The sequence below is a fragment of the Anoplopoma fimbria genome, chromosome 2 (assembly GCF_027596085.1).
Source record: "Anoplopoma fimbria isolate UVic2021 breed Golden Eagle Sablefish chromosome 2, Afim_UVic_2022, whole genome shotgun sequence".
Taxonomy (NCBI): Eukaryota; Metazoa; Chordata; class Actinopteri; order Perciformes; family Anoplopomatidae; genus Anoplopoma; species Anoplopoma fimbria.
This window is the reverse complement of record NC_072450.1, coordinates 14,903,529-14,922,881: the sequence shown is the minus strand read 5'-3', so window position 1 is coordinate 14,922,881 and position 19,353 is coordinate 14,903,529. Positions and strand designations below refer to the sequence as shown.

At 40.9% G+C, this 19,353-nt stretch overlaps 1 protein-coding gene across 1 annotated transcript; it reads right to left on the bottom strand.

Moving 5' to 3' along the window:
* Positions 1 to 1,856: 1,856 nt before the first annotated feature.
* fam120b (family with sequence similarity 120B) lies at positions 1,857 to 18,421 on the bottom strand. Its single transcript, XM_054615788.1, has 14 exons — positions 18,347 to 18,421; positions 17,892 to 18,030; positions 17,045 to 17,235; positions 16,163 to 16,296; positions 15,845 to 15,967; positions 15,513 to 15,704; positions 14,972 to 15,236; positions 14,697 to 14,880; positions 14,323 to 14,424; positions 13,738 to 13,910; positions 11,967 to 12,059; positions 8,782 to 8,988; positions 8,412 to 8,559; positions 1,857 to 3,565 (listed from the first exon to the last, which is right to left on the bottom strand). The coding sequence occupies exons 2-14, from the start codon at positions 18,025 to 18,027 to the stop codon at positions 3,294 to 3,296; spliced, it is 2,220 nt and encodes a 739-aa protein (XP_054471763.1). The 5' UTR covers positions 18,028 to 18,030; positions 18,347 to 18,421; the 3' UTR covers positions 1,857 to 3,293.
* Between the last annotated feature and the right edge of the window lie 932 nt (positions 18,422 to 19,353).

The following is a 19,353-nucleotide window of genomic DNA, read 5'->3' as shown; positions in this document are numbered from 1 at the left end:
CTCACAAGATTTAGGCTGGGAAATATCATATCATCCAAAACACCTGTGACAATACTGCCATGAATAACCATGTTACACCTGTCCAGAGGTAAATGTGTGGAATCATGAAAGTGTAAATCTGCCTCGAAGGGCCTCTTTGCTTCAGGTGAAGTTTGTTGAAGTGTTTTTGTGGTCATGGTGGGATACATTTAGGTGCCACCCATTGAGGCCAACGCAGGACAACACAGGAGTTTAAAATCAAATTCCCTTGGTCCAGCTGGGTTTTATCATTGGGTGCCTGGTTTGATGACTTTGGTGGGGAGAAAGCCTCATGGAGTTTAGATAAGATGGAGAGAGAGTGTACGACGAAATAGAGCAGAATGCTTTTTGAATGACTGCCACCGGAGAGGAAAGAGGCCAATCCTAGGGAGGAGGCCTCTAAAGGGGGTTTGACTGTTTGTCTCCCTGTTGCTGGAGGGACCACACCCAGACCTCCACCACACACGCACACGCACACACACACACACACACGCAGGAAGCTGATCTGTCACGCAGCCAACAGGGTTTCCTGTGGTTGAAGCAGGACTACCGACTCAAACTGCTTGTGTTCTTAACTCTTCTGTCTTAGCCCCTTTTCTCTTCTCTAAACCCACCTCCTCGCTTTTCTCCACTCTCATCCTGTTTTCTGTAGTTTTTGTCTATTCTTAGTCTTCCACCTCTCCGTGGCCCACTCCTCTGGCTGTTTCCTCCGCTCCTCGTCTTCCTCGTTTTCCTATTCTCAATGTTTATATCTCATCTCTCCTTTAAACTCCTTCATTTCCTCCATCTTCCACTTTGTTTTTTCCCTCTTCCTCCCGTTTTAACCTTCTATCCCTTGCTTCCTCTTCACCACAGAAAACATCCCTCCTCCTGTTATTGCTATTATGTAGAAGGGGCAACTGGACCCGACTCGTGTGTGTGTGTGTGTGTGTGTGTGTGTGTGTGTGTGTGTGTGTGTGTGTGTGTGTGTGTGTGTGTGTGTGTGTGTGTGTGTGTGTGTTGCCTGCCCCACCCTTGTCGCCCCTCCTCATGTACACACCCAGTCCACTCACCACAGCTCCAAACCTAAAAACACACTCGCTCTGATGTTTCTTCTGCTGCCTCTGGCCGGAGAGGGAAGACAGGGAGGGGCGGCTTTGATCACATCCTCTTAGAAAACTAATAATCCATGAGTTGTTCGATTCCTCAATAGCCCCTTTAACACATGCACTAACTCTGTACATTTACTGAAAGTTTTAAACTTTACATCAAGTGTGAAAACAATACATTGCTCTGGCAAACTACCTATACAGAATAATGTATATAGAATGTATAAACAATGTATATGATGAAGTCACATTAAAGGAAAAATTATATTTCAACTTGGGTTATCACCTTAGAAGTTTCCATTGTAGATCTATGGATAAGATAACTCACCTCCATTGTAAAGATTACGGGAAATGAAGACTCATGCAAAAATGTTTTTTAATGCATGTTGATGTTTTTAATTGTCTTATATTGAATTTTTTAGCATGTAAATTATTATAAAATGACAAAAACAACTAAAAAAAGGCAAAATGTCACCCCCAAAAAGCAACACAAGACAGTAACACATCAGATAAGATTGACAGACAATAAAAGATTATTTTTCACAAATACTGTCCATGTGCTGAGTTGTTTTATAAATCTGCGGGCTTCAAAACCGATGCGAAGTGTTCAGAAAACACTAAATAGACCTGTGTCTGTTAAACATCACTGTATCAACACTCGGATTTCCCCTCATTTGTTTCCGTTTGTTGAGAAATTCACTCTCACATTTCTTTACTGCTCTGCTTATAGGCAAACACACATAGGCACACACACACACACACACACACACACACACACACACACACACACACACACACACACACACACACACACACACACACACACACACACACACACACACACACACACATATACAGAAACAAGAGCACTTAGGCTGTGGAACTTTCTCTGCATCCTTTTCCTCTCTGGTAAGTTTTACGACATTCACGGTGCTACAGGAAGAGCCTGGCTGTAAAGGCTATACATTCATCATCAACAAAAATGCACATGGACACACACACATCCACACATACACTTGCTCAATACTCTCAATATCATTATCACATAGTGTGAAATCACACATTTCAGTCATGTTAACTTGACTACAAGTTAGTACAAATACAGTTAAACATATAAACCTCTTTCTCTATCCGTATCCATTACAGACAACTCACATTCTTCTGTGTATGAAGAAACCAAACACTCAGGTTGCCTCACTTTGTTTTTTGCCAAAATGTCACAAACGGCTCTTGGTATCACTTTACAAAGGTGTATAAATCTCCGCCACTGATGCTCTATTTAAGCTGATATTTGATACCTGCATTACTGTTTCTCTCGTTAAAACCATGCCTTTAAAAGGATTATGCCACTGGCCACACACAGCTTTTAAGATCTCTGTTCTTTTACTGTCACAGATAAGAGGTAAAACAGGCTTGGGGATTAACCATTAATCTACTTCAGTGCATGTTTGAGGTAGCTCATTTCTGTGTTTGTTTGGTGAGTGCTGATGCAAACTGTCCATTCTCCATCACATTAAAACAGGTTAATTACCCTGAGATAAAGGAGAGGCTTTGAAATGATTTGTCTTTTAAAGTAGGCCTACCGGATTATTTTAAAATGCACAAAAGACAAACTCAGGTCAAACTGGCAAATTGAATGATGATTCCTAATCTCTTCATTCTGCCGTCACTTAATCCCCATTTCTCTACCTACTGCATCCTTTAGACAAACATTCCTGACGGGTAATTCACTAATCAGTTTGTTCAGAGAAATCTGATTCCTTCACTTCTTTCATCACATCTCTCTCCATCCCCTTAGATCCTCAAATCCTCCCTTCTAATCCTCCTCTTCTCTCCTCTCTATTCGGGTGCAGGGAGGCTATGACCATCTGAGAGGAGAGGAGGATGAAATGTGACATTAAAGAGGAGATAAGAACAGACGAAACACTAAAGAAGAGGAACATCTGCACATTTCTCTGATAAATAATGGATACATCGTAGAATAATTAGAAAGACTGGTGCCATTTTGTGTTTCAAAACAACCCAACAGAATGACCACCTAGTCTGAGCAATTGACACTAAATTTGCGCAAAAAAAATCTAATTTGTTCATACTTTTTTAATCCAGTGTCCCAAAAATAGTGCTGAAATTATTATTATCAAAAATGTGCATGAAACACCTTCATAATGCAGAGTTTATTTGCTTTGTTCAGTACTCCGAGGTATTCGGCCTGTATCTCCCTCTGCGGTACGATCGACTTCTGGACTGTGATGGCGGACGGCTCGTGTTCTGCGGTCCTCCATCATGGCCATAAGGATAAGAATGAGAGTGAGGGTCAAAATGTCCTCCTCTCTGCCACAGTCTCTCTCTGCTGTCATATTCACTCGGGTCTCCATTTGCCTCCCCTCTCTCCCTCCATCCTCCTCCATGTCGATGTCCTCCTGTTGTCTCTCCTCTTCCCCTCCAGTTCTCACCACCACCTGAAAGTGAGAAATGTACCATTTCACAGGACAGTAAAACTTATTTTTCTTACATGTGCAATAAGTCCTTCATGAACACACTGCTCTCTACCAAAGTTTCTGTATTGTTGTGTTCTGTCTTGTTTGAAGTGCACTGGGCTCTATGAAAAAGTCTGATGTTGGTTATTTCTGAGTTGCGCCTGGCCACTGCCACTCAAATCTGATTAAACAGCACCAAGGTGAAGCAGTTTTTGTAGTTACAGGTTTTCAAATGTTGTCCCTTAATATTTACTTTAATTATTTGCTTATTTAGTCTTTAAATTTTATTTTGCAGGGAAATATTATTATCCATCCATCCATCTTCCATAACCGCTTATCCAGTTAAGGGTCGCGGGGGTGCTGGAGCCGATCCCAGCTGTCAATGGGCGAAGGCAGGGTACATCCTGGACAGGTCGCCAGTCTGTCGCAGGGCAGACATATAGAGACAAACAACCATTCACACTCACATCCACACCTACGGGCAATTTCAGAGTCAACAATGAACCTAAGCTGCATGTCTTTGGACTGTGGGAGGAAGCCGGAGAACCCGGAGAGAACCCACGCTGACACAGGGAGAACATGCAAACTCCACACAGAAGGTTGTCTGGCCCGGGAATTGAACCCGGGCCCCTCTTGCTGTGAGGCGACAGTGCTAACCACTACACCACCGTGCAGCCCGGAAATATTATTATGATTATTATTATTATTATTATATAATTATATTCCTTTATTGAACACACACACACACACACACACACACACACACACACACACACACACACACACACACACACACACACACACACACACACACACACACACACACACACACACACACACACACACACACACACAGCTTGCCTTTTAAGTCTGTCCACAATTATTTCAAGGTTACCCACAGAACAGCCCAAAAAAACAACCCATGGCCATATCACACAGGACACGCACACTCATCACATCTGACAAACGCCGCCAGTGTTGAAACTGAAATTATTTCACGGAGCTGAATGCTTACAGATCTCCTTGTCAACTGTCATCTAACAAATAAAAAAAAAACCAAACTAAGATGAAACATATGTTTGTATTTATGGTCTGTTGCTCTACTTTTAGTTACAAAATCAATTAACAGACAGAAAAAGCTAAATGTTCCCCATCTCCTGTTTAGCCACCATTAAAAACCAGCCCTTGCATTCAGAGAAGCCTGTAAGTTACTTTTCACTTACAGAACTTTGACAGATGTGGCAGATTTTAAGCCAATTACAAAACGCTTGAAATAAAGCACCAAGTCCAACTTTAGACGTTGCCAAAATGGAGCCGTAGCCAGTTAGGCCAAATCCTTCCATCAATGCACTCACTGAATGTAAAAGAACTGAAAAAAACAACATGAAAGCATGCCATGCATAAATAAATGTGTCAGTCAGGCCACAAGCACCAAAACTGTTTCTGTGGTTGGTGTGTCTTTTGGAAAAGTTTCAGTTTTTCAGATTGAGATTCAGACTAAAACCAAAACAGGGAGACAAATAAGATTAGAGAGAGATATTAGAAAGAATATGTTCTCCCTTTGTCAGAGGAGAGTTAAATGTGTGTTAATAAAAATGACGTCTATCATAGGACAGATTGGAGAAGACAACACTGCTCTCAGCCAAAGTAAATCATAATGGGAGGCAATCTGAAATAAACTGAACAGACGTGGGAGAGCAGCTTTACTGGATTCACTGTTGGAGCGTAATTGCAAGGGCAGGCGGGCAGAGGAGATATTTGCTGAGGAGACTAAACATCAGGCCTGATTCCAAACAAAAACCAAACCGGGCCCTCAACGATACCACATAGCGCCACCACTACTCTCACGCACACACAAACTCTCTGTCTCTCTCTCTCTCTCCACACACACACACACACACACACACACACACACACACACACTCTCCATATCCCCCACAGTTCTGTAGTAATGATTGGTGTCTGCGTCTGGCAGAAATGAAACACTGAGGTATAAAGAGTGTACAGCCTTCCATCTATAAAACCAGAAACATCCTCATGAGACCAACAAAGGTTGACTTGGGCAAAAGGCAGACAGTTCGGCGCAATTCTGGGAGACTCTGGGCCAACATGGCACGCAGAGAAATGGTCGCCAAAGGTTTCCTAAAGGTTTTAGTCACAGGGTTCAACAGAAACTATGGGTTCACGTTTCATAAGCTACTGCTGAGTCATCTTCTGAGGACCAACACTGAGCAGGACGAGTCCTGAACCAGCAGGAAGCTCAACTTGGCCTAAATTCTGCACACTACAGTAACAGCATCACATACTGACAGGCCACATTAAAGGCCTTATAATATAAAAAAACAACTTATTATCCGAGGCAGGGGGGATTTTTCTGAGCTTTGCAAATGAAGGCATCAAACAATCAATTAGCCAATATGCGTACACTATATTGTATAACCTCATAGAGGCTCCTTGGTCCGAACAAAGACAGCAAACTGTATTACTCGTTTCGATCTTGACAAAGGCATCACATACTGGAGCCACTTCTTCCATTCTTACCTTTCACAATAAAAGCCCTAGACATATACACTGTGTAACTGTTTCACAGAGGGACATTAACTTAATTCAGTGCATTCCAATAAAACAAAGCTTTATAAAATAGCTTACAATAGCTTAGGCAACACAACAGTTTACCTCAGGCAGCCTGCCAGACGCTGCTGTGGGTTAATAGGATCCCAGTAGTTGATCCTTTGTCTGCATGAATCTTTTCAAACATTTTATTGAAAAAGTGCTGTGGCGTATTTTTGTTATAAATATCAAAGACGATATATGATTAGCCAAGTATTTTGCATTTTCATGTCGTTTATTCGTTACCCCCCTGGTGTGTAAAGGCCTTAACACAATACAAGTAGTAGATGTTTAAGTGGGTGAATATGTTTGAAAATCTGTGTATAATTAGTTGGAACGGCGTCTGGAGAATGTTAAGGCTTTGAACGCAGCACCAGAAAGAGCACAACAGTGAGCAATAAGAAAAAAGAGAAGGATGAAAAAAACAGTAAAAGAAAAAGAAAAGGATGAGGAGTTAGACAGAGGGGAACGACTGAGGGGAAGGGGAGAGACAGAAGAGAGAAGTCTGTAATCAGTTAGCCTTGTTGTGTGTCTTAAAATAGAGCTCACGGAGCCTATAAACAGAAACCTACTATTACTGGTGCACTGACAACGCAAAGTCTCGTTTCCAAGCGTGCACGTGTGCATGTGTGTGTGTACGCGCGCACGCTGGTATGCATTAAGGCCGCAGAACACATGGAGCTCGTTACAGCACGGCCCTCTGGGTAATGTGGTTCGGTGAGGGGCACCAGAGAACTACAACCACAGATGAACTGTCAGATTAAAATGCTGCTCCTCTGTTTGGCTCCGGGATAATTTTCAGCAGTTTTTCATATGAGCCTCAGATTGTTTCTACCACACGGATCACTGTAAGCCTTTTTACGTCACTGTACTTTGAACAGAGATCAGACATAAAGACAAGATCCAAAACATAACTGAACTACTTGAGCTTTAACAATAACACAGCCATCATAACATTCACTTCTATAATGTTTTGGTGGCCATTTATGCTTATTTATTGTGAGCTTTACAACATATAAAGGAAACACAGGAAGACAAAGAGGGACGTGATGCCACAACGGTCCCCAGCTAGATTTGCACCGAGGCCATTGTGGTTGCATGGTATGCCTCTTAACCACCAGGCCACCAGGGCGCCCTAGAAACACCATAACATTTCTTAATTCAGGTCAAAACGTTTTTCTCTCTCTGACCTTTATTTAACCATGATGGTCACAACATCAAACTCTCTTTTTCCAAAGAGTTCTGGTCAAAATAGCAACATAATTATGTTACGCCAAACAACAGAGAACCAACATTCACTGACAGAGTTGAGTCAGAGTGAGGACGGAGAAAACATGAAAGGCATTAAATCCCTTAAAACACTAAGAGTCTCAAAAGAAATAAAGATATTAATCAAAACAAATGAACTTGAAATAACCATGATTTTGTGTCTGAAATCATCATAGATTATTTTGAAACGGTGGAACATTTGGAAAATTTAAAAACACTTTTATCATGCAATGTGAAACTTCATGTGTTTTTGATGAAGTTTGTGGATATGCCATTTTTAAATGTTTAAGGTATAAATAAAGAAGTATATTTACAGACTAAACTTTGATCACAGAGACCCACAGATGACAAACATGGACATGATGACAACCATTCACAAACAACAATACTCACTAGAGATGGGACAATGTAGGATTGTATTGTTGATCGAGATAAAAACTCACAATCAGTTGAACCTGGTGAGTTTCCATTATTGGGATAATCTTTACTATTGCCACACAAGTGACTAGAAAAAGTTGTCTAACTCGCTCTCATTGTAGAGAAGTGAAAAACAGAGCCTGATTTTAAAAATACAGAAATGATAATGTAAGAAAGAACCGTCTCTCACAATATTTCTCTTTTTTTATTTACTTAATTGTTTTCCTTTATTTGTGCAGGGGGACCTTATGATTTATGATGATCTTACTTAAGTTTGTTTAATTTTCACTAAAAAGGATGATCATTAAAAATGATGATTGACCTATGTATATCCAGTATGTTCTAGTGCATTTTTATGCATGTTTTGATGATTATCTGGATAAAACTGTGAATCACAATTATTTTAATAATTATTATGTGTCACAAGTGAAAAGAAAGTGTTTACTTGCACTGAAAACAATCTGTGAAAGGCGGAGGGCTGAAGTTGTAGGTGGCAAGTAGGTAAAGACATGCAGTCAGAATAATGTCTCACCTGCGTGTCTTCCTCTGTATCTGGGTCCTGGTGTGATTCTATGACCTTGTTCTGGTGCAAAGGGTCTGGACTGCAGGACTCTGCCCCGCTTCCTGCAGGTTTCTGTAAGTTTCTCTCTCAGGCGGAGAAACAGAGACAAACAGGCAGACTGGAGAGAAAAGCAGACAATAACCGCTTTGGTCTTAAAATCATTCTGTTCATACACGGTAAAAAATATATATACAGAAAACCATACAAGCAGGTGCAGCAGAAGACAGCTTTTTTCTCTCCTCGTGCCCCAAACAACACACACATACACACATACACACACACACACACACACACACACACACACACACACTCCCCTTTTTGTTTTCCTGTCTCCACTCACATCTCTGTCCAGCAGCACAGTCTTCTCTGTGCCGCTATGTGCCAGCAGGTACTTTGAGTGGAACAGCCGTCCATCGAAGCTGTGCCAAGGCATAAGGGCAGCGCTGGGCAGCGGGCCGCCGCTGGCACAGTTTGCACCCAGCAGGTGGCTCAGTCCACGGATGTAGAGCGATCCCAGCTGCACCGCACGACTGGACAGGACGGGCAGCTGAGAACAGAGGAGGAAAAAAGTTTGGCTTCACCTTTGGTTTGGACGTATATCTTCATCAGGAGGCTTGATACTTGGGAGTATCTGTACTTTAAAGATGAGACAATCATGACTGCAGTGACAGCGACTCTCTTTTGAGGTCAAACCTGACTTCAACACAGGTGAAGCTTCACCACTGACCACACAGTCAATAACTCCACCATACGTGGAGAGAGACCTGGCATCATTTAACAGTCTTTGCCTTAAAGAGCCATCTGTTTCTTCAATATGCTTAGAGTCACCACCCGAGACAAATTTCTTATGATTTAACTCACAGCTGCTAAACTAATTGATGTTTCCTAACCCCAGTCTGCACAACCTTATCTGCTCAAGCCTAACACATAAATCAAACAGTTATATACGACTCAGACCACCCACTTCACCGTCACTAGCTACCTAGCTAGCTAGGTGAAGTTGATTAGCTGATATGGTTACCACTATTAACTGTGAAACTTATTTGCATTGATTTGTTCACTGCAACAGCATTTCACACTTGTATGGAGGTAAAATGTTGTAGTATATGTGGCCGTAGACTTTTCTTATTAAATGATTTCATGATTGACACTACAAAGTTTGACTGATGAGACAAGAGGGTGAAAGGTGAATGCCAGATGGCCTCAGATATTTTATGTTTTGGCAAAATAAATGCAGGGGCTAGGAAAGAATTTATTTTACATGGACTCAGTTAGGATAGGTTTATGTGACCCATTAAAGGAAAAACAGGAAGAAGATTATGTTGTTTGCTGACAAAGACCATAAAAAAGAGCGGGAAGAAAGAAAAAACTGGAGAAGGACAATAAAGAAAAAAGAAGACAAGGGTGATGAAGAAGAAGTGGAGAGCAAGCTAACTGTTACAACAGCAGGCAGTGTGTGTGTGTGTTCTTTCTGCTCTCACCTGTCCTCTGGTAGATAGCACTGATAACAGTGATTACGTGTATGCACACACACACACACACACACACACACACACACACACACACACACACACACACACACACACACACACACACACACACACACACACACACACACACACACACACACACACACACACACACACACACACACACACACAGCCCTGCCTGCCACCTGCTTCCAGTCAAACACAGCTTCACCTTCTGAAAACAATGAACCACTGGACAGATACACAAAAGCCTGAAGGCGCACTCAAACACACCGACACAAAAAGAGATGGAGAGAAACAAAAAAAGATAAAGAGCAACGTGAAGAGAGACAGAAAAAAGGGAAAGTGGTCGAGAGTATAAAGTAGACGAACATGAGAACACTCAAAGTGAGGGAGACAAAGACAGAAACGTGTGTGTGTCCAGCGGGGCGGAGTGTGCTTGGTGTAAATAGCTCCATGTGGTGAGCGTCAGCCAGGACAGACAGGCGACTGTCGCCAGCACACTCTGTCTCTCTCACACACACACACACACACACACACACACACACACACACACACACACACAGAATGTTGAAACAAAACCGACGCATCTCAAAAGTTACCCGCAACCCCTTTCCCCTAAACACACACACATACACAGTGTGAGTCATATTCTCTCAGCTGAACACACACTTTTCTTAAAGTGTTTTGAAAATATAAAGAGATTTTCAATTTGTACTGCGCTCTGCACACACGTTTTACAGCGCTCTGAACACACACTCAAAAATGACTGTGGGTGTGCATGTCAGTATATTACTGTGTATATTACTGTGTATATTATATGTGCGTGTAGTTAATCCATACTAGTCACCCAGTTAACCCCCCAGCTGCAGCCTTGAACTTCTCCCAGACAGCATATTCAAATCAACGCCCAGCCCTAATTATTGTGTAGAAAACAGACAAGCAGCAAAAATACAAATTACTTGACATAAGTATGGTAATTAAGCAGTAAAAATAAATGGGGCTACAACAAGGCAGCAAACAGCGTAGCCGTTTTCCCAGAGAATGGAAAAGCACAGCTGACTCCTGAATCTGTGAGAGCTCTCGAGTAAGCTCCCTCAAACAGGAGGAGACAGAAGTAATAATGCTGCATCGCTGATTTTATTGACAGTTCTATCTAGATTAAGACATCAAGTATTGAGCCTTGGCATTATTAATCAATCTATCAATTATTGTTATTAAATAAATGTTATTGTTATTCAAAAGAACACTTAGAAAATATTGTGAAAAATCCCATTACAAGTTTCTGAAGCCCAACATGACATTTGAAAAATGTATTGTTTTGTTACAACAACTTAATTGATTGTGAAATTGTTTTTGATTAATTTTCTGTCAATTTCTGTCTAAATGTTCATTCTGATCAGTGTTTTTTTTCCATCACTGGGCATCAGATCAAAGTTTCTTGTCCTGCAAACATCTGCAGGGTTTTTTGTGCAACTTTAACTATAGTTGCTTCAGAAGTGAAAGCTCAGCTTTCAGGTTGTCTGTAAGGTATTCAATATTTGGAGATTTTCTTTGTCCAAAAATTAATGAATTAACAGAGAATCCAGAAACGTATGCATTTTAAATTGGAACATACTGAACATTTGATTATTATTTTTTTAATCTGTAATACAGAAGTAACCATTTTCAAAAGAACCACACTGCAGTTCAACCATAATTGTTTTGGGTTTTTTGTTTGTTTACTTACTTTTTGTTTGTTTACTACTTTTTCGGGAGACACAATCAGAAGCTTATTTCTTGTTTTCTCCCTATTTTTCTTCTTGACTTTCTATAACTGGAAACATTTTCTGAGCTGTGTTTGCCACAGAAGAATCTTTTTTACTGTAAACTCTAGGGGACATTGTCTTCTTGCGACAGTAAAAATCAACAACTTTAGGGTGCATTGGAAGAAAGTGAGTGAGTGAAAATCAGAAAACCGATCTGTTCCTTTTTTAAAAATTGTCTAAAACAGCGTATTAACTTCTAAATGATGTGTACATTTGTGTTAACTGACCTTGATCTGTTGAAGCTCATCAGGGGACTTTAGTCTCAGACACACAGCCTGACTCAGGTAAGCGTCAATGTCCTCTTGAGACAAAGTTTGTACCTGAAAACATACAAACAAACACACGCAGAGTGGACCATATATGGTTAGTCAATCCAATCACATCCAAGTAGGTCTTTTTGTGGGTCAGTTTGTTTCGTCTGCCCTCCATACAACAATTCAACAGAGAAAGGAAAAATGCTGAAAGCAGAAACAAGGCTGCCCAGCTGTGTGTACAAAACAAACAAACCCTGAAGCTATTTAAATTGAAGAGTGACGAGGGAATGTGAATGCAGCAGTGATCAGACAACAACAGCTACTGTTGTCTGCCCGCCTGACTACTCATCTAACGGGCCGTCTAACAAGCTGCTCTTCTGTCTGTCTGTCGGTCCTTCATCCATTTAAATGATCTGTCTGTTATCCCCAAAATCTGGATCAGACCTTTTTATGAGAAAATCTTACTCTTGTATTTTATACATTGTGACACAAAGATGTATAAATGTAAGCATTGTTTTGAAATATGCAAGGCAAGTCAAATCTCTTATGTCAGACCTGTTAGTTACAGAGCTGATAAATGAATCTATCGTTAATTTTTGTTTAGCTTCTGCAAAATGACGCATGTACCTTTAACCAGGTGATGTGATCCTGTAATCTCTGTTGTGTTAAAGCTCAATAAGATGACGTCAATGCAAAATGTGCAAACCAAAATCACAAGTCTCTGCTTTTTTCATATACTTTGAAAAGTGATCACTCTGTTGGAGGAATTTAAAAACAAGGCATTACAACGGGATTACAAACAGCACACATGTTTATAGTTTAATATTTACAACCAAAATAAGGACACTATTGTAGCAAGGCGAATCAAGAAACAGCTCTTAAGATATTCAAAGCCTCTGGGTGGTTATCAGAGCAGCTGTTGACGTAGGAGCTGGAGTTACAAAGACCAGTGTCTGTGGCCAAACTGGGCACTCAGTGGGTGATAGTGGTTACCATTAAGCCAAGACAAAACAACACACAACAAACCGCCAACAAGTGATGTTTAACTTCAAATCACAAGATAACAAAAGAGTTGAATAATTGTTGTGTATATGTTATTGTTGTAAATCCCAAATCAAAAGCTGTCTTGTGTGTTTAACTGTCAGCAAATACATTCATTTTCTGTTTAAGTAAATCACCAGTTTACTACCCATACACTGGATTTATCTTGACAGATATGCCTCAATACAAACTGATGCTATTGTGTAACCCTGCTTCATTTAACTGCTTAAATTATTCATAAAGTCAAACATGCCGCCTGACCAGTGAAAACAAAAACAGTCACATCAATCACAGTGAAGTACCCATCACTGAAGATGTTTGAATGTTTTCTGCACCTGGAACACCCAACATGACCCAAGAGACGGTTGTACTGGAATAAATACTAGTATTACATCAAAATAAATCACTTACATGTTTTTTTCAATTTGAAATACTAAACTAAATTTAAAAAATAATTATTTAGCGTTTAATCAAATACCAGTTGTTGTTGTTTCTATTACATCATTCCTGGCTGCTACCTTTAAATGACTCATGAGATATGAGAATCCCATTATCAAATCATTGGACTGCTCTTTGATTGGGGTTTTCAGTTTACCTTTCCCTGAGGGTTTTATGTAGTTAGACAAAGTGTTCAATCTCTGTTTCATTTCTTTTCATCATCCATTGAAACATATCAAAGAAAACAAGAAAGAGTTGACTCTACCTGGAGGACTATGTAAGTGACCAGGCAGAGAGCAGCCAGGAGAGAGTCTTCAATAACTCCATACAAGTCAGAGAAATCCTGGCAATCAAAGATTGAAAGGAAGGACGTCAAACGAAGAGTAGAAACTTCAGGACCAGTGCCGAACCATAACAAGTCCAGACTGGGTTGATCACCTACACATTCAGACAGAAAAAATAATATTGTGGGACTTTGCTTTGGATGTTAACAAAACTATGTGAAATCTCTAAACTTTCAAACATACCAGATGCTACTTTTCAGAGTAATTCTGATGGCCAGTGATGGCAAGAGGTTAGTCTACAGCTAATTTAGAGGAAGACATAATTCCTAGGAAACACTTGAACATGTTTTACGACCAAATGACCCCTTTGTTGATCTTAATTTGTTGCTTATTAGAAGCTTTGTAATGTATTCATCCATATTGGGAAAAAAAAGGAAGAAAAGCTGTCGTCTCCAAATTCTCCCTATTACCTTCAGCTGAAATATCTGGATTCAAATCAGTTTTTGTTTAAACCCGAGCCAATAAACACAGTGAACATCAAATGAGGAAACGAGCAGGTACGGTACATGGGAGACTGACTGGGACCGGGTAGACCACGTCAGGTTCCTTCAGAGGGTTTCCAGGATAGACAAACCATTCCCTGATTGCTGGAAGGTCGACGCTGCTGCCTGAAAACAAGCAAAGTCATTGTTAGACTTGGACTGACTTTGCACCATTGTATGGAAGAGACAAAAAAAAGCTTTCTTGTCTATATTTTTAAACTACTCCTCTTGAATACTCTCTCTTCTACAGATGTGCGGGTGTCTGCCTTCAGATGTGCATTTGTCTGTTGGTGACTCCTTGCTTAACTATTTGGTGTTCTGACTGCGTGTATGTTGTTGCCAGAGTGCTTGTGTGTCTGTGTGTTGGTGACATCCAGTGTGAAAGTTAACTGTCTTACCATCATGGCCGTGCAGCAGCAGCATCCCATAGATGCGCTGTCTGCAGGGCTTGTAGACGAGTGCCTGAGGCAGCAACTCAGCGTTCTCCTCATCCTCCAGAGTGTTGCTACATTCAATGACTCCCTGACACACAACACTGTAAACCATGAAACCCTCCGTTGCTACATGCTTCTCTCTGCAGGCCTGGGGAATACAGCAAAGTTAAACATAGCAAAACAACTTGACATTTGGTACTCTCAAAACTGGAAAAAGCATAATGAGATACAGTACATACCTTTAATATTTCTGGACTAACATGTTTCTCAAAGGCAGGGGGAGGTGCAGAGATGTCACCTCGCTGAAAAGCTTCCTGTCCAGGGAGCAAGTAAGAGCGGACCCCCCTCTTCAGAAGCTCTCTGTGAGGGGCTGACAGATTTAGAGACGGAGGAATAAGCTCAGTATCTTGCTCCTCTCTTCCCCACAAGGAGCTCACAAGGTGGGACACAGCTAGCACCTTCTGCCCCTGAGGAGCACCAGAGTGTGGTGTAGGATTGTTTGTCCTGGGAAACAATAATATTCTTGTCATGTAAAGTCCTCATATACACTGCAACTAAGTTGATTCACAGTGGAATTGTCTAATCAAGACTAGTCTGACTTGGAAAATAATTTCATGGAACATTTTGTTTAAATATTATGAATGGGTACATGCAGTAAACATATTCTTATAATGTAGTCAAAGAAAAAGGTACTATTTATCTAGAAGAGGATACGAGTGAAAATTCATCGTAAATTTCAACAAATATTAAGAGCAAACCACAATGTAAATCCCCAGTTACCTGTATGTCGCCATGGCGTTGTTCCTGATGTGCTGCATCTGCACCTCTGACACCACATCGTTACCTAGGAGACAGGCCAGCAGTGGTAGCTGGGTAACGGTCAGTCCGATGGTTCGGCAGAGCCTCTCTCGGTCGTACATGACAGTGGTGAGGTTGTCTATCCGCAACTTTGCCACGGAAACGTAGGGGGCACTTTAAAATATAAAACCACGTCACTGTCTTATCAATAACATAAATTCACTGAATATTATCAGCATTTTAACTGACCATTAGGTAGTGTAGTGCAAGTCGTTCTGCAGCAATGTGCCAAAGTATAAAAACATTTAACAAACCTGTCGTATATGATGAAATCTGAGTCCTGACTCAGAATGCCCATACTGCCGTGCTGACGAGCATAGCTGGCAATCTCATAGTCGGCCTCCTGCACTGAGCAAAACACTTCCTGACCCAATGACCTGTAAACAATTATAAAATCTGCAGTAAGAAAATAATATCAAACTACAGACACAATAATTCTACCATGAACAGAAATCAGTTCAAACCCCATCCAATGATGCAGTCTATAATATACATTATTAACTTTATTATCACAGAGTATACATTATGTAAAAGAGGGCTACTGCGTTGTAACCGTTCTTGTAAATGCTGACCTGAGAGCAAAGCATGTGAATGTTGCCAGACCAGAAGGCAGACAAAAGAGATCTCTACCAGGCTGCTCTCCATAAGTCTTAATGTAACGAAACATTTTAGAAATCTCCCCGTTCACTCTGCGTCTCCTCTTCACCTGTGGACAGTAGAGGATGTTGCATACAGAGGGTTGATCAGAGTAAACTCCAGGCTCCGCAAGTTCAATATCAATAACGTTTAATATAACTTTTATGTGTTCTAAATATTTTGACATTATAAACATAGAGCGTTCAAAATAATCCGTCAATAAACTCTATAACTAAAGGAAGCAAAACTTCCCAGGGTTGGTGAATTATATTCCACATTGGTATACAATATAAACCAATTTGATATCAATAATAACCACCTGCTGGATTATCTGGAACACATATAAGGGACAATATCTAAATATAAAGAAATACAATTAAATTTGTAGCTATTGCCATGAAGTCAGTACTTATTTTTCATGTCATGGGTAGTGTTTGAATGCATGTCATGCTGTGATGTTTGAAAGTATATTAAAAAGGGTCCACAAGTTTCTTCTTGGAGCCACTGACTGTGTGGGCGGGACAGTTTCCTTCCATTTGAGTAAAACTTTGCATCTGGCCAAGAGTGAGGCAAAGGCAACCTTGCAGCGCTTTGCAGATGTCAGATGAAGATTGTCTCCCTCGGTAATGCCAAACAGAGCTACCAGAGGGTTGGGATATAGATTACACTTTAAGATGTTGAGGGCGCGGCCTGCACATCAGTACCTGCATTTGCCGCAGGTGGGGGTGATATCAGGGCAGATGCAGGACAATTTGACTTTAAACATATTCAAGTTAAATATATTTGAACACAAGTTCACAGTCAGTTTCTCTCCTCACCCACACTTGTCTCTTCTTCTCTTCCACCACTCCATCAAAGAAGAAGACCAGTCTGATGCCTGCTGATGTGAAGGCCTCCACCCAGCCCTTCAGCACATCCATGTACTCCGTCCACTGCCCCCCACACACCCAGTCCTTACATGAGTACCACCCACGCAGGCAGGCCATACCATCCACAACAAGAGTGGGGCCTAAATGAGAGTGAAAAACACAAATGTAACAGAGAGCCGGCCTGCATGCTAATGTACTCTCAGAAAAAGACACATCCACAATTATCAAGTTTCCGTTTTTTTAAATCTTTGGTTTACAAAGCATGCAGCTAATAGATTATCAAAACCAGTCATGGACTGTCTGTATTCCTGTTAGTACTACTCTCAACTTACAAACTAGTAGCATCATTGAATCTAAGTAAATGGATGTTGTTGTGAACAGCAGCTTTGGTAATATTAAATACTGGACTAACACATGAATGCTGTCTCTAATATTGTGCTATATATATTAAACAAATCGAAATGATAACTTATTCGGGAAATTAGAAATCAGTTACAGTTTTCACATTGTTCATACAGTTACATCACCCAGACAAAATAGATCTTAATATCTAACATGTCTTGATAAAACAAGCAGAGTGGACAAGAAATAAACATACTTGCATTGGTTTTATCAAGCAGCACTTTTTTATTCATACTGTATAAGCCTGACATTGTTGTTGTATTGTATTTATTTATATCCCCATCTCCTCACAGACTAAACAAGAGTAAAGCTGAAAAGACTAAATCAGTTTTCAGAGACACTAACTGCTTCTCTCCACACTGTCACACCACTTGCACGCTGACATGAACTCAACTGTTATTGTTAGCTGTGCTTGTGCAACCTTGCTGGCGTTTGGCAATTTGTTGTCTGGCCATTTCTCTCAGGTTCACAGGCACACAGGCTTCTGGGCAGCAACTGTCCATAAAGTACTGAAGACCTTTTACACCCATTTTCTGGAGAGAAGAAAAGAGAGAGACAGTTATTAATTTAATGGTAACTTTTGCTTAAAGTATGCCAGTTTATTGTAATGTCACATATATGTCACATATATGTTAAGTGTTTGATTAATGAGACTGTTACGTCACTGCAAGACAATAAACACACGTGACAGGGTTCAGTGAGTGGGTATAAAGGTTAGCTTAGCTTCCTGCCGTTTCACGCATTTATCGCGAGACTGCTGCGTTTCCTTAACCTGCAAACCAACTCGTCTTAAGTTATGTGTGTAAATAATGTCTCCCATTATGGTGTGTGACAAAGCAAAAGACTTACTTTAAAATATTGGTGTAGCCTACATGAGCAGGGTATGCCGTTGTTGTGTTTTAATTCAAAGTACTTCCTGTAATCTACGCGTGGCGTCATCACGTTGCAAAACAAAGCACACGTGCTCAGCGTAGGGCCCGTAGTTTACAACGCAGCAGTGCCCACAGTGAATTATCTGTTTGATTAATCCAAGTATAAAAGACTATGCGGACCAAAAATAAAATATATTCTTTAGGCACAGTTTAGACAACTAACTTAAATCATTATACTGGTGCTGTAATGAAAAAGTAAACATCTTAATGTGGCATGAATGAGAATAGACCATTGAGGTTTTTGTGGGCTCAGTCCACAAATAATAACTCCCCAGGCTAGGATCAGAGACGGCTAATTGCTCTCCAGCCTCTCCTGGAGAATGGGGGCTCCTTTCTGGAGTCACAAGCTATTAGGTCTACCTTCTCAACACAAAGCACCCCCCGTCCCTTCCACTCTATTGTCTGAGTGGAACAGGAATAAAGAATGGGACATATGCTGGATGTCAGTCCAGCTGTCAGCATCTGTCGTTCCTCAGCCAGATGCTCAGTGGACTGGGAGGACAATCCACCCCTCCCAGTCAACTGATCTTCAAGAAGGGAGGAGCTGTGTTGTAAATCTGCCCCCCATGGTTACACTGGATGGTTATGGCCACTGGACTCATGCAGACCACGTATATAGGCATTTTGGTTTAAGATAGAACTTTGCCAATGGTTTGTGCCTCGGTTCCCCAAAACACCTGCGACAATAATGATGGTAACTTCATTTTAAGTGTATAGGTCAGGATGACCTCAGCCTTGAGGACGTTTTTAGGAAACACGGCTCTAGAACTGTGCAAATAGTGAACAAACAGCTGCTTTATCTCTTCTGAACTTGGCCTACGTGGCTTGAAGTTGCATGTTCATGTTCAAAGCTGTTGAGCTGCAGAGCTTCAGGTAATTTCTCAGGTTTGGGTCCATGTTGAAAGCCCCATAATCAGACTGAGT

Coding starts and splice junctions, on each gene's coding strand:
- fam120b (XM_054615788.1), bottom strand. CDS start 18,027: ATGGGTGTAAAAGGTCTTCAGTACTTTATGGACAGTTGCTGCCCAGAA. Junction 15,968..16,162: donor TTCACATGCTTTGCTCTCAG/GTCAGCATTTAC, acceptor AATTGTTTACAG/GTCATTGGGTCAGGAAGTGT. Junction 3,566..8,411: donor ATACAGAGGAAGACACGCAG/GTGAGACATTAT, acceptor TCTCACTTTCAG/GTGGTGGTGAGAACTGGAGG.